Source organism: Melanostigma gelatinosum, assembly GCF_949748355.1.
Source record: "Melanostigma gelatinosum genome assembly, chromosome: 11".
Lineage (NCBI taxonomy): Eukaryota > Metazoa > Chordata > Actinopteri > Perciformes > Zoarcidae > Melanostigma > Melanostigma gelatinosum.
In genome coordinates this window covers 12,633,951-12,650,145 of record NC_136644.1, presented here as the reverse complement: position 1 = coordinate 12,650,145, position 16,195 = coordinate 12,633,951, and the positions used below count along the sequence as shown (strand labels likewise).

Here is a 16,195-nt window from a genome sequence, read left to right as displayed (position 1 = left end):
CCAGATCAGGATCCACTCGACCATGTAAAACAAGAATTGAACAAAAAAACTAAAAACAAAGTTCAGCAGTATATTTTCCTTTTCTATCAGTTGTATATGTGTTTTCTTTAAAAAAAAAAGAAGTCCCTCAGGACAGTTGATTTCACAGTGTGATGTCATTTCATGAATATCTGCAGCTTTAAGCACTTTACTGGCTGGAGATGCATTTTCACTTTTTATGCTCTTAAAAGACGTTTCAGGCAGAGAGGAGGCCAAAAGTTGATTTTGTGAAAGGAAACATAGTTTCAAAGATTTTCTTCAAAAAAGTCCCTCAGGACAGTTGATTTCACAGTGTGATGTCATTTTCATGAATATCTGCAGCTTTCACCACTTTACTGGCTGGAGATGCATTTTCACTTTTTATGCTCTTAAAACAGTGGTTCTCAACTGGTCTGGCTGCGGGACCCACCATCACCCCTTAATGACAAGCCGGGATCCACTACCCAAATTATACATGGATATAAATATATATATATATATAATTTGGGTATATCTATGTTCAAGAAGTCTAGTAGTAGTAACGTATCTGTGTAGTAAACAACTGCCAAATCAAATAAAGAAAGTACACATCAATTATATTTGAACAAATATGCTTCAAATTTTTCAAATGTAACTGGATGGATTATAAATGATGCATAGAAATACATGAATAAATGTTCTTCTCATTTCAAGTAAAATAACGGCTGGATTAAAAAATAAATTTCGTAAACGAAAATTATTTTAGAAAAATTATTTTCACTGAAATGCCCTGCAGCTTTAAATTCAGTCCATTCAGGATGGAGCGAAAAGGCCACAATATTATATTTTTCTCATCTTCTAAAAAGAGAATTTAGTGTTGTAAGAATTCACCTCTATGACTCTGGTCTCTCTGGCCAATTTCTCTTTTGGAAATCGTCCTATGATTTGACTTTCACAACTCAATAGTCCTGCTCTGCTCATATATCCTCGTCTCTCCCCGTGTGTCAGGGTGTGTGTACATCTGACTCAAGTCAGGAAACTCGTCACAATACCCATATTTGATTGGATGAGCTGCATTGCGTGATCACAACGCATTGGTCAGTGTTTTTCCTGCACCGCTGAACAAGTGCCGTAAATGCTGGAATAATTCCGCTGCATAAAAAATGCCCTTATGTTAATAGACGTGTAACTGTTGTATCCAATATATTGCGGTAATGGAAAGGATGCCAAAGTGAGAATGAATTACTGTCCCCGAAGAGCGTGCCAGGCAGCCTGAACCATAGACTTTCTCACCGTCTGTATACTGCTCTCTCTTACATATTGTACTCTATGACTGTCACAAGTTAAGGTACGTTATTGGGCTCATGGATGTGAATGGAGTCTTCAAGTCATCAAAATAAAATAATTTTTTTTGTTTTTGGTCAGTCAAAGGCCCACTGAAAACGGGTCCGCGACCCACTTTTGGGTCGGGACCCACCAGTTGAGGATCACTGCTCTAAGAGACATAATCAGACAGACAGTATGAGAAAAGAAATACATTCTTTGAACATCAAAGCATGTAAACATCTTCTAATAGCAACCCTAAATACAAGTCTGAACCTGAAAATAAGCATGATATGTTCCCTTTAAATTGAGGGAACAAATTATATCTTAGTAAATTGTGTCTCAGTATTCTTATTATTTCTCTCTGTGGCCCATTCTCTGGCTATGATCAACAGCAAGACGGTCTGATTGCTGCAGCTTCGGGTCTCATGTAGATGATTAGTTTATATAGAAGGTAGCGCCCACTACAATGAAGTTGCTTTTTTATGGTAGATGTTGTGTCAGTCAAATCAGTGGCAATGGATGTGTTCTAAGTAGGATTTAACTCACTTTTTGTCAAATTCATCATTTGTGACTTTGATGAAATCGTGGGGCAAACAAATTTACATAAATATGTAATAATTATGTTAATAGACGTGTAACTGTTGTATCCAATATATTGCGGTAATGGAAAGGATGCCAAAGTGAGAATGAATTACTGTCCCCGAAGAGCGTGCCAGGCAGCCTGAACCATAGACTTTCTCACCGTCTGTATACTGCTCTCTCTTACATATTGTACTCTATGACTGTCACAAGTTAAGGTACGTTATTGGGCTCATGGATGTGAATGGAGTCTTCAAGTCATTTTAGCAAAAGGAGTCGGAGTTTGTCCTGACATGCAAAGATCGGGGCAAAAATACCACAAAATAGCGCGGGAGATTTCATCGTGTCGAGGTAATGTGACGTAGTTTTCTGCCACGGCTGACTGTGATGTTCGGCAAACATAACAGCATACACGTCCAGAGAGAAGCAGAGACAGCTCGATTAAGACCAGTATTTTGAAGACTATGGAAGACGTTCAGCAGCCGAAGCTAGACGGGTAACTAGCTTTAGCTTTTTGTCTTGAGAGGCACAACAAGCACCGAGAGAAAGTAAAGTTACCGGTAACATGAGGCTTTCTTTTTTTTTTAACACAGACTGACCTTTTTGAGGGCTAACAGCTAACTCGTACATCCCGTAAAATCAGTTTGCCAACACATGCAAGCAAGGAGTGGGCCCAGTGCTGCTTAGCAGACAGACACTCTGGTGGAATGGGGTCCGCCCACATGCTGTTGTATTTTTCTACACTGTGAACTTTTTTCGTCTGTTTTACGTTCAGTATTTCCGTTTGTCATATTTCAAACACTAGCCTGAGTGAATCTGTAACTTCGCCACACACCACTCTTTCACCCTGCTTCATATTGAAACACATGCGTTCACTTTGTGACACGTAGAAAGAAAATTACGTAAAGCAGATATTTGATTTATCCGTCAGCCTACCGAGAGGACTACTTTCATATCTCACAGGATCTTTATTCTATCATTCCAATTTATTATGATTGTCCTATCAATCAATTTGTTCTTAATGACTTCATACCATTGTTTTGTGTTTCAGTTTTTATTTAGTGTTTTTTAAATAATAGGGTACCAGTCAAAAGCACCCAATTGCAGCCTGTGCTGTCATAAAAGATACATGACAATAGATACAGGAAATGTTAGCCATCAGTCCGAGTAAAGGTTCACAATCTGTCACTGTCAGTCATTTTATAAGAGACACACATTTCCTCATGTCCTCTGTTTTCCTTTCACACAATATGCAAAGGATAAGTAACTAACTTTCCTAAAATAATAATCCGATTTGTTTTTCTTCAGAATTCATTAATTACATAACTAAAAATGTTTTGCTATGGATATTGTTTCAGTGGTTTATTCCGTTGTTTCAGTTGGTAGTCCTTGTATGTTAAACATGTTGATAGGGTTAAATGGTGTAAATGCAACAGAATAATCTATGAATGTTGACAAAACTTTCAAAATCATAACTATTTGTTCTGTTTTAAGTTAGAAGACAATTACAACTAAATTCATCAACAGCAGTTTACAAGCACAGTGTGTTTAGGAAGTAAAGATGTGCACGCACAACGGTTTCCAGATGTCTCCTAGCTTGTTTGACCTGCTGTCCGTGTTGTTGGAATGAAACCATGTAACATATCCAACATAGCTTGTCTGTCATTTTAGCAAGAAACGACTGACTGCCAAAAACCCACAGCACTCGATATTAGACAGTCAGCTGCAGCAGAAGTTGACTTTTGTCAGCAGTAGTAGCCAACAACTTTGGAAATGCAAAACCTGCAGATCTGTGCTGGGCACAAACACACTGACAGACAATGACCCATTCACATGATCCTTTTCCTGCACTGGGAAGTCGTTCTTAAACACATCCTTATCTGGAAACAACATGGATGCTAGACAGAAGATGTGTTGCGTTATATTGTTTAAAGAATTGAGTGTTTACTTGATTTTTTTTTTTTCTATCAGGGAACATGTTTTTCTGCTTTAATCCAAAACTACGTGAATCCTGCAGTGTTAACGAAAGCAAAACATAATGCGTATACATACGAGCCAAACCATGAAACACGGACCCCGTTGCGTTCTCCATGCTTTATGGGAGTGATCACCATTCATATTTATTCATCATATAATTTTACTGCAGATTATGCACAGTAACCAAGGTTGTAACAGACTATACTTAATCGGTACGGAGAAAATACAATCTTTTATCTTGTAATCATTTGAATTGTGTGTTTTTATGCATATAACCACTATAGATGACTTTAACTGAGTAATGGGGTAACATTTAGAATTTCTGACTGTTTACACTGAGTGTTTATGGTAAACGTGTTGCAAATCATTAGCAGTTTACTGTGTTCACACAGCTGATAACATAAGTGCACTTCAAACATAGGAACCTGGATAGGTGTGTTAACAGAGGGAACTACTGCTGGTCACAAAACATTTAAGCAGTTTTTGACTTCAGAGAAACATTTTCATTCTCTCTGTCTTTATATGTGCTTCTCTGTAGCGGCACAACTAGGAAGAGGGAAGACTACCTGGAATGGCCGGAATACTTTATGGCTGTAGCCTTTCTATCAGCCCAACGGAGCAAAGACCCCAGCTCACAGGTGTGTGTGTGTGTGTGTGTGTGTGTGTGTGTGTGTGCGCGCGCGTTTAGTTTGTGTTTGTTTGTTAAAGGACTGTAGCAATTAGATACTTTACAAAGTTGATCTAATTGATTTTCGAGAAAAAAGTGTGGCAGCCTAATGGACAAATGGGATATAAGGGTACAGTAGGTATGGGTTTTAGAAGTTTATGTTTTTACTGCGTCAACTGTACAAGACTAAATGTTGATTCATCCAGAGTTACTGTGTTATCTGCACTTTATGTATCCAGCGTGATAACATACAGATCCCAGGTGTAATTCAGATTTGTGTTATTTTCAGGTTTTACCGTTGGAAAGAAAAGTGTTATTATTTAGAGATTCCGATGAGAATTGTCAATAATCAGGATTCGTGATGTTATAAAAACCCTAAACAAGTCACAGGATTTGGAAAAAAAAACTATTTCATGGCCTGAAGAAGTTTTGTAGACTATTAATAAACCAAGAAAGTTTTGGCAATGTTGTGGACATTTGCCTCACAGATACCTATGTAATATAGAATATGTGGTTTAGTTTATCTGTAGAATACTCCATGATTTGAAATAATCAATAGCTGCAGCTCTACAATGCTTCGCTGTGTGCGGTAACTTCCCACTCCAACCTGAGTTGCAGCTTGTACTTTTTGAAGACGATTGATGACGATGAATGTCTTCATTTGGACAATGAACTTATAAGTTAAAATGTGGACTGTGTAGAAAAGCCTTAATCATTTTGAACATGGAAGGCAGCGCTAGCTGACCATGCTTTCCCCAGTCAAAATACTTGCAGGCTAGGTGGACCGGTGGACTGTAGGTGTCAATGTGACAGACTTGCTACATAGGTTTCATCTGGACTCTTATTCTAGGGTGTAGCATGCTCTGTCAATAACTTGGTGCACTAGGCTTGTTGATGTTGTGTTCGGGCTTCACCCATATAGTGTCTTAATCTGGATGCACATTTTAATTCCCACTTCCATAGTGGCCTACCTGGAAGAGGTCTTTATTCCATTCAGTAGGTTAGTAGTGCAGCACAGGGGAGAGGCCCATAAGCTCTTAAACATCATTATTGGAAAATAAACAAAATAGGAAGATGCTCTTAGAGCAAACTTAACTCTTAAATCTTCAAACTAACAGAGCAACACATTAAAAAGATCTTTCCCCCCCCCCCATACATATAGACCAAGTATGTGCATGTGTAGAAGATCATGGTGGTTGAAAGAAATGATGTCCATTCATGTCCAAGCCTTTAGAGTGTCTGATATACTCCTGAATGTAGTGACTGTTTCATTTAATGATGCATTATTTGACGATACACTGAAAAATTATTTTTTTCTAAAAATGTACAGCCAGACTAAACTGTGGAACCTCTCTCCGTCTCTGCAGGTGGGCGCGTGTATAGTGAACCAGGAGAATAAGATAGTTGGCATTGGGTACAATGGGATGCCCAATGGCTGTGATGATGATGAGCTACCCTGGTCCCGCTGTGCTGACAACCGGCTTGACACAAAATACCCTTATGGTGAGAATACATGTGCACGCACACTTCTTGCTTTGTCCTCGCTTCAATTTTGGATAATCATCTTGGGTTTTAATTTTTTCTGGAATCAAACTATTTGGTTGATGAAAATGTGCACGAAGAAAGTAACAAAGAGCTCCTGGTTTCATCCACCACAACACAGAACTCTATAGTAATCATCTGATTTCTGGAATTCGCATAATCCAATTTTAAAGGCATTTGTGTGATGCAAAGACAGTTCTTTATTAGTTGTCCATACTATGCTGCTGAGTTCTCTCCATGCGGCAAGTGCTAAACTTTGGCCTGTAGAGGGTGGTAGAGGATAAATAAAGAAATGTCACCGTTTCTTCTTTATCTCTCTCGGGTTCTCTTTTTCTTCTCCCGTAGTTCTCAATTTAGAGTGGTATCAAGTACAAATAAGTAATCATCATCTTTCTCCACTTATGATGACCACCTTGACTAGATTGACCAGGTGGTCTTATCTTATTCCAGAAGTGGTGTCAGGGTTACTCTACCATCCACAGTTTTCATTGGAACTATTTTCAACCAAATGTAAATGATATAATGAATGTGAACTGGTTCCATGCTATGGTGTCTTAACGAGAGAAGTAAGTGTGTTGTTGGGCCATTTCTTCAGTGTCATAGTCAAGAACACACACCTCTTAGGAGCCAGGCTCTTGTATGTTATGCCTGCGTCTCTCTGTGGCTTGATTGCAGTAAAACCTAAAACTCATAATGTCTTGTACTGACTGGGGACTATCTAACATTCTGTCCCACAGTGTGCCATGCAGAGCTGAATGCCATTATGAACAAGAACAGCGCTGATGTGAAAGGCTGCACCATGTACGTGGCTTTGTTCCCCTGCAACGAGTGTGCCAAGCTCATCATTCAGGCCGGTGGGTGTTTGCAGCACACATACTCACTCTTACCTCCAGCGGCGCCGGTACGCACCGTGTCTACATTTTTGCTTCTTCTTTCTGTTGCTTGTTGTTGTTGCTGATGATGCTGCTAAATCAGGGAATCCGTTGCATTGGCGCTTAATGCTGACTTTTAAATCCACGTTTCTCTGGGCTTATGCACACTTCCTGAGACCCCGACAGTAAAAATGATGTTTGAACGCCAACAAATATGGATTGAAGCACAATGTTTCGTAAGATAAAAGCGTGTTGTTTAATTTAGAAATGATTACATCTCTTTTCTTCTGTGAATGATGATGTTTGGACTTTAAAATGCAATGAATATACATGCCAAAAGAAAGAAAGGACAAAAAAGCAGAGCAGCGTTTGAATCTTGAGTTTAAAATGTGAACGTCGCCGTTAGTGTCGAGTGTGTATGTAGGCTATGTTATGTGTGTCAACAATTATGTGTTGAATTGTATATAAATTAGTCTCAAAATATTAGCCAACAAACTAAAAGAGATGCAAATAAAATATGAAATCAAACTAAATGAAGCGTTCAACTATTCAGCAAAACCGCATTTCTGTAACAATTTCTGCATCGAAATAAGACTTAAAATAAGGTCCTTCTTCACCTGAGAGGTGTGTGTGTGTGTGTGTGTGTGTATATATGTGTGCGTGTGTGTGTATATATGTGTGTATATATATGTGTATATTTGTGTGTATATATATGTGTGTATATATATGTGTATATATATGTGTATATATGTGTGTGTATGTATATGTGTATGTGTATATATATATATATATGTATATATGTATATGTATATGTATATATATGTATGTATATATATGTATATATGTATATGTATATATATGTATGTATATATATGTATATATGTATATGTATATGTATATATATGTATATATGTATATATATGTATATATATGTATATATGTATATATATGTATATATATGTATATGTATATATGTATATGTATATATATGTATGTATATATATGTATATATATGTATATATGTATATATATGTATATATGTATATATATGTATATATATATATGTATATGTATATGTATGTGTATATTTTTATATATATGTATATTTATATATATATTTATATATATGTATATGTATATGTAAAGAGTTGGTGTTTGTTAGAACAGTGGAAAGAGATAACCAAGACAGTTTTGATGAGTTTTATTTTGTTTCTGTTGGGCTAGAATGAATTTATAAATGTACGTAACATACAATTCATATGCTCTCCTCAAAGCCACAAGATTATATTTTAAAAAATACAACAATTTGACCTCGCCGATTGTAAAACACACCTCATCCAAACAAAATAAAACTCATCAAAACTGTCTGGCAGGAGTCTTGCTTAGCTTCTGTAGGACTTAGAAGGACCCGTCCTACCAAAGGAGCGTCCTTGACTTTGAGAAACACCCCATGTCTCACCCTATCTACCTTTTCATCCATCAATCCTTTGCCCTCTCTGTAAACCTCTCCTTTCTTTACTACAAGTTTAGTCTTTGGCCATGACATTTTTTTCTCCTGGTGTTTGCCATCATTTCCACTGGTCACTTGCCTTTCAACGCTATTTGTCTTCCTCTACCTCTGTGTGCTTTGCTGAGAGTGACTGGCCACTTCTGTGGTAGCTGCTGTCATGTCAGATATGGGTTGTCAAACACCTCAAAGAAACCACAGCGACCATTACAATAAAGGCAACCTTTGGATGTCCAATGGACATTCTGTTTTATACGAGTCCTATGTAATAAGATTCACCCTATGTTACACTATGCTCTAATACTATTCTATAAGTATGCATCATGTACTAATCTGCGTCATAGACTGTTGTGTTTTGAACGAACAGGGAATAGCATAAGATAAACTGATAGGTGTCATGCAAACTGTACATTGGGTGGGTGCGGGTATTAAGAACCCATACAACTTCTGCATTGGCTTTGAGTGTGAAGACATCAGAATTGGCACATTTGAATATGTTTGTTCCAATAAAAAGCCTAGTTTGAAATAAAGTTGCAGGCCCTTACAGCAGCTTCCATTGCTCTTTCTGAAATTATATGAAAATGGGCAGGTGCATGCTGGTCTGCTTTGAGTCTGTTATCCAGGTACCAACCAAAATGCCACAATTGAGTTGCTAGAGCATTGGTGGCTAACTATGGCAGTGAATTGAAAAACTAAAATATGGCGCGAGCATAGTCTACTTCATATGTACATTGGGCTCCTTAGTTTGAACACTAGATGTCGATGAAAACCTATCCCCGTTGGATTAGGTAAACATGGCAGAATGGAAGATAGGAAGCGAGTGCCAAAAACTGGTTGGTTGACTCCAGCCCTAGTGTGTTATGTACATATGCATACGTGGATTATTTGTTGCACCGGTAGATGCGTCATTTGCCATCACTACTCTAAACCTCCACTAGTGGGATGGCTCCCTTCATTTCCAAGAGTATGAATCTCAAATGCAGAAATGAGAGAAGAGATTTCTGAAATGAGCCTCCATGATACATCTAACTACTGACATATATTGCAACGTCTTCGGGCAGTAGCGGCCACTGTTAATTTTTTGCGAAATTTTCTAGTGTTCACCGCACCTCATTGTACAAATGTGTTGGCCAGCTTTAACAGCATTCTTCTGATTCTCCTATTCTCTGAGCCTTTTGAGGTGAAAAAGTGTACAATTTGTTCTGAGATGTATCCTCTGAGGACCTGAAATATTGATCTCTGAGCCAAACAGTTGGATGGATCTGATGCATAGTACGTCTGTATGGCTATGCCAGGGACACAAAAACAGCAGCAACTCTGCTTTCTTTTTCCTGTTGTTCTATCTCTTCCTGCTTTCAACTGCATGTCTCTGCTGAGGAGACTAATGATGGTTTTTATTTTGCACTCCTGCCTTCTGCATCTCTGATCAATCCCCCCCTCTGTCCAGGTATCAAGGAAGTGGTCTTTCATTCTGATAAGTACCACGACAAACCGGAGATGACCGCTTCCAGAAGGCTGCTCACTATGGCAGGCATAGGTTACAGGTGAGTAACAAGTTTATACATACCACAAGTGTTTTGTATTATTATTATTATTATTGACATAAAGCAAGGTCAAGGGATGCATAAACATATACACATAAAGGAACATAATATCAATAAATTAGAGAGAATAAAAAAAAATGGGTGGAGGTGTTTCTTCTGTCCCTTAAATGGAGAGTTTGGGTGTTTTCAAGTGGCTTTGTATGATCCATAGTCAGTGTATGACCTCCAGAGACAGCAGTCGGCACGCCCTCAGCTTAGAGAAACAGACTGGAGTACCAGCACCACCATGGCAATGAGCCACGGCCTGTAAAGGCCCGCTGCGGACAACATGCTCCACTCAGTCCGCACAGCCTTAAAGCCCTGCCCCCGCTGCTGCACAGAGTGTGATCGCTTGTTTATTAGGGGTGGGAATCGCCAGAGATCTCGCGATACGATATTATCTCGAAACTTGGGTCACGATACAATGATATATCACGATACTGCGATATTCTGAGTATTGTGATAACATATATTGCGATTTATTACTTTGTTCAACTTCAAATGATGTCCCCAAAGGAAAACTGTCAACATGTTTTATCTAATAAGATAAAGTTTTCAGTCTGTTCATCTCACTTCAATCATTTTTCAGTCTGTCAAGCAGACAGACTGACCAACAACGTCATAAATGTTGCATGAACCTGACAAACTGAACAGTTTGTATTACTACATAGTCCAACTTAACTAAATGCAAATGTGTGGACTCAGCATATGAACTATAACTTATATAAGTAGGATATTAGAGTTATATAACTCGCTATAACTTGCGATGCGTGGACGTCGAGGGCAGACTCTCCCCATGAGCCGGCTACTGTTGCAGATTTAACCCCGTTGTGAGGCCAGATGTCTATCTTTGTTTTGATCAACTTCCTACCAATCACGCTGACCCAGGACCTTTGCTGACTCAGCACCATCTAGTGGACTGAAAAAGTAATTGATTTGATTTTTCCAAAAAAAAAAGAATTTTTTTTATTTTTATATTTTATAGTTTATAAAATAAAAAATCGATACTTGGCGTCCATGTATCGATATAATATCGCCACGCAAAATATCGCGATACTATGCTGTAACTATTTTTCCCCCCACCGCTATTGTTTATTAATATTGAACCTGTTGTGTGTCCAAATTGCAACAACTTTGTTGCATCACATCCTTGGTTCCCCAGCAATAGACCCACCATGTGTGATGTAGATTGGTTCTTAAGTTATGTGAAGGACAGACGGACGTACTTCAGACTCATTCCTTTATAGTTCAATTAAACTATCCAGCTTTATAATATAATTGAAAGCTCCACCTTGAACTGTACTTCTGCCAACATTCCCAGTTAGAGAGATGATGAAAAGTAAAGCTAGCTATCTGCCCCAAAACACACCCAGGAATATGAAATTCACTCTGGTTTACTGAAAAAACACAAGGCCCAGCCCCAAACCACCACAGTCAACCGTAGCAGTCATGACATGCAGGAAGCGGGTGGTGATGACAGAGTTTTGAGGGTGCTCCAAGGCATGCCAGAGGCCTCCTGGTTGATTCAATTAAAGGTCAGATCGCTAAAGCTGAGAAATCGTAGCAGAGGCACTAGGAACTATTGTCTGTCTCTGACAATGTCAGTCATGTCCTGCAGGAAAACCACACAAACACAGGAAAACATGGCCGAGTGGTGGAAGCAGACCAACGGCCAAGAGAGAGAGAGGACAGTGTAGGGACCTTTTTTAAAGCAAGCCAGAAGGCTGATTTTCATATGTAAGCAGACCAACTTGTTACTTTGCTGGTCAGTTTACTGACAGGGCAGTACCAGTATTTTAGAATTAAAGGTTATTATTGTTATTTTGCCAATATTCAGTAAACCTGGATATTCTTTAAGGCCCTGTTTACATGAAAACTCCTTTTAAGATGCAGAAAAAAAACCCAACCTGTGTTTACTTTGTATATCTGTGTGGACATGTAAAACATAACAGATCAGTCCTGAAGTTAACCCCGTCGTTCCATCATGACCGCTCACCATAGACTGTATATAAGAAGTGGACGTAGTCATCGTAACGTCACTCACTGATGTTTTGAAGCTTTGAGTTTGACGACTTGGGCCGTCGCCATCTTGGATTAAGGCTGTCGCCATGTTTGCTTTTACTGAACGGTGAATGGAAATTACCATATTTGGAATGCAGAGGAGTGACGTAGAGATGCCGTGTACAGCTCTGGTAGCAGCAGCGACCTGTCAATCACAGTAAGCCCGCCCTGAGGCATACTCTGCTTTATGGTCTGTTTGACTCTAAATGGACCATAATTTACTAAATGAACATCATGCTGTATTGAAGAAGACTTTAAACTAGAGATTGAGACTATAAACTCATGTTTACAATGTTTACTCAGGTAATAAATCAAGAGAGAAGTAGAGTCATTTTCTCATACTTCTATACAACCTGATTTCTCTTTGCAACTGTAAGAGTGCTGGTCAGTAGAGAGAATCCAGGTTTAAGACACTTCTGCATTGGCTTCACTTGTCAAAACTGGTGTCAACTGCCACTTGGTACTTTGACCGTCTTGAGCTTGGTCGGTACTATTGCGATGTTTATCATGTCTTTTGCATACGGAAACTCGTTCCCACCTTCTCAGTCTTCATTGGCAGGATACTGTTCCTGAAAGGCCACTGAGATATCTCAATATTTCTTAAAACAAAGACTCCCAAACAAATATTAAGTATGTATAAATAATGAAACATTTAGCTATTGCTTTGCTATTATTAACACCACCAAAAGAAACTAAGATCACTGAGCATGCTCGGACACTTCTTCTGTGGTATTTAAGGTGTCGTTGACAATGCATTTATCGCCACCTACTGAGTAGGGTTGGGTACCGAAACTCTGTGCCAATATGGAACCGGTTCCTATACGTCCGGTATCTACCGGACCGAAACGTAACGCAGATTTCGGTGCCTCCTTTCGGTGCTTGAGCCGATTGAAATACTTTTTTTTTTTTTTACACTACTCTGATGACTCCGTCCTGGCAGCAGGCCTCGGTCCTCCGCTCCTCACTCATAGTATTATTACAACGGGGTACTTAGCGCTGTCGCTCATAAGCACAACAACACAGGCACGCGAAAGCTTCTTCTTCTCCTCCTTTGAGGTGTACTGGCGGTTGGCAAACGACGAATTGGCGCATTACTGCCACCAACTGGTAAAATAAAATAAGTCATGAGACGTGTCGTATTTTGCCAGAGAAGGAAAATATGCTCATATTTCTGCAAAAATAATTGCTGTAGTGTGTGTACAGAGTGTGTGCGTGTGTTTTGTATTTATTTATATTTATTTAAGTATACTGTAAACTGTTAACAGTTAATATATTGTTCATAGTTAAAAAGTTTGAAGCTGTAGTTTGAAGCCAAGTGTTTTGTATTTATTTATATTTATAGTATACTTTAAACAGTTAATATATTGTTCAATTTGAATAAAAAAGTATCGGTTCAGGCACCGGTATCGTTTTAAAAGTATAGTTTTAGCACCGGTATCGGAAAAAACCCAAACGATACCCAACCCTACTACTGAGTTGTTATTGCGTCCTAATGTGGATGGAGATATTTTGTAAGACGAAGGTGGTGTGGACAGATTTCTATTTTAAAATGTAGAGGAAAATATCAGTTTAAAAGAAATATCTGTACGTGTAGACGGGGTGTAAATTAGCTGATTAACTCACTCCACAGGTAAACAAAGATAGGAAAAAACTTTATCCCGAGCAAATATGTACAGGTATAGTCCAAGTAAACTCTTTCTCTTAAAGAGCATGAGGATCATGCCTGTACAAAGTTCTGTTCTGGACTAGAAGTGTTTTGCTGCAGTCCAGTGCATGACGTGTATTGACACTATGGCTAGCGGACGTCCTAGATATTTTGTAATGGTGTGCTGCTGTGCCATATTCTGTGTTGGGCAATAACCGCTGTCAGATACGCTCATTTTGATTTGTGAGAAATCACTTTTTGTCCTAGGTTGCAATGCTGGAAAACAACACTAATGTTTCCATGACATTAATGAGGCCTAATGAGAGCCTCGCTTGCTGTCGTTTGAGCCTGTGGTCGCTTGCACTCCGTATTCTTAATTGGACGATAATGCTTTAAGTTTGAGATATGTTCCTGTCTGTTAACGCTGATTTCCTGCAGTTTGCAATATAGAAACATATTCACACTTGTTTCTGTTAACAATTTGTCCAGACCTCGTGAGAATGTATCGGGGGTTGGGGACGGATGAAAGTATGACTTGATAAGACAATGAAGAAGAGACTTTCATCCTCCTCGTTTTCATGTGGTGTTCTCCATGTGTCCTCATACCTGTGCGTCCCTGACTAATGCTTGTGGTGTTTTTTTCCTTTGTGTTTCGGCAGGCAGTTCAAGCCCAAGAGGACTGAGATTGTCATTGATTTTAATTCCATTAACCACCCTGGAATGCTGAACAGCGCCAAGTGAAAAAGCAAACGGCTCACCTTGGGGAGCTGAATGATGCAGGGAGGCAGAGGCACACTGACGAGATTGAAAGGGACTTTGATGCCTCTTTTCTGTATGTCTTCTTGCCCCCTGCTTTGTCCAAAGGAAAACTGAAGGATACCTTGACTTTGGCTCCTTTTTATATTCTGATTACCTGGATATTAAAGATGGTTTAATTTGACGCTTGGCCCTTTGTGGATGGCTGTGCCAGAAGGTCTTTCGATGCTGCTTTCACACGTTGTTCCCCTTTTAGAACTCTCTCTGGGTTCAGGCATACACAGGGACTCTGAACACACTTTCTCCAATGTTGATTTTAAATATATTTTGTGTTGTGAATCTGATCTTGTCTCCTCTGCTTAGGGGAAAACCAGAAAGCAGCTTTTTTTTTTCTTCCTCTTTTAAAAAAGGTTCCAGATTAGTGTAGAGGCACCTTGACAATTAGTTAATTTGACCTTTCACATTCACAGTGGAAGCTGCATTCAGACGTTTTACGATTTAGTTCATTCAACCTGTCAGTCCAACCAGGAAGTAGCTCCTGTTACAATTTAGTCTGTGTTCTACTTTTAAGTGTAGTTTTTTCTTCAGACGGGCATCTAGTACTGTACTACAGCTCACATGGCAGCACACCTCTGAGACCTATGGCAACCATTTCTTCAAGGCCAACGCAATCATTTATTTTATTAACTGATAGAATAACACCAGTTTGTCAGATTAGAAGGATTAATGGAGCTGCTTTATTAGCTCCTCTTATCTTTACACAATGTTTCTGTTCCTGGGTGCATGATATGGGTTGTTGTTTTTAATTCCCTGTCGGGGATATGCATCTCATCTTAGTTTTAATAACTATTTTACAAAAGATGTTGGTGTCTTCAGTTGGTGAGACAAAGTTTCTGTAATATGTCATTGTCGAATATCTTTCTTTCAACCGTAGTAAAAATGATGCAGCAGATTCTGTTCAACACTATTTTTATGTTAGATGCATTTCATAATAACAAAAGGCTTACAGAAACCTGTATCTGTGGTGATTGTTATACCATTTAAGATGGAAGCAGTTTATTCTTTTGCTGTTCTGCTGTCTAACATACGAGGGTACGAAGGCTAATCATTTTGTCACGTGTGTTGATTATGTACATGTGTGCTTTCACACTAGTAACTGGGAAACACTTCTCTCATCCATCATTCCTTCAACCATGTCAGCTGTCAGTCAATAAAGTGCTGGACCACATGAGCTGGTGTCTACTGTGTTCTTTAGTCTTGAAAATACATTTTAGGATCTAATTAGTCAAAGAAATGATAAATGCATACAGTAGGTCCTGCTTTATTGGCTTGTCAGCTTTTATTAACTTCTACAGTAGGACATTCAGTGGGATGTTAAGCCAAGGTCTGAAGTATGCGTGAGCAGTTTTTGATGTGGATGAACTACTACTGTTCAAAAACTTTAATTTATTAGTTTAAGGGGTTAAGAAGAAATGGTAATCTACCAGCAATGTTTGCGTTCATGCATATGTCGGATGGCGTGGCAATAAAGCCAAAAGCAGGTGTTTAGAAACCTCCATGATCTGAAGGGACATTGAGTGACTGGACAAAGTGCAGTTCAGTAAAGCAAGTTCTCAGAGATGGTTGCTTAATAAGAGTTATGATATTTTGTTTCATGGAACATATTAGACCAGCACTTTGCGT

At 38.9% G+C, this 16,195-nt stretch overlaps 1 protein-coding gene across 1 annotated transcript; it reads left to right on the top strand.

Moving 5' to 3' along the window:
- Window positions 1-1,401: 1,401 nt before the first annotated feature.
- Window positions 1,402-15,733, top strand: dctd (dCMP deaminase). The gene is made up of 6 exons (XM_079279342.1): window positions 1,402-2,398; window positions 4,418-4,517; window positions 5,914-6,049; window positions 6,826-6,942; window positions 9,915-10,011; window positions 14,416-15,733. The coding sequence occupies exons 1-6, from the start codon at window positions 2,367-2,369 to the stop codon at window positions 14,495-14,497; spliced, it is 564 nt and encodes a 187-aa protein (XP_079135468.1). The 5' UTR covers window positions 1,402-2,366; the 3' UTR covers window positions 14,498-15,733.
- Window positions 15,734-16,195: the final 462 nt, after the last annotated feature.

Excerpts from the sequence above, each read along its gene's own strand:
- dctd (XM_079279342.1), top strand. The coding sequence starts at position 2,367 with ATGGAAGACGTTCAGCAGCCGAAGCTAGACGG. Across the intron at positions 6,050-6,825 it reads TGACACAAAATACCCTTATG|TGTGCCATGCAGAGCTGAAT; the intron begins GTGAGAATACAT and ends TCTGTCCCACAG. Across the intron at positions 10,012-14,415 it reads ATGGCAGGCATAGGTTACAG|GCAGTTCAAGCCCAAGAGGA; the intron begins GTGAGTAACAAG and ends GTGTTTCGGCAG.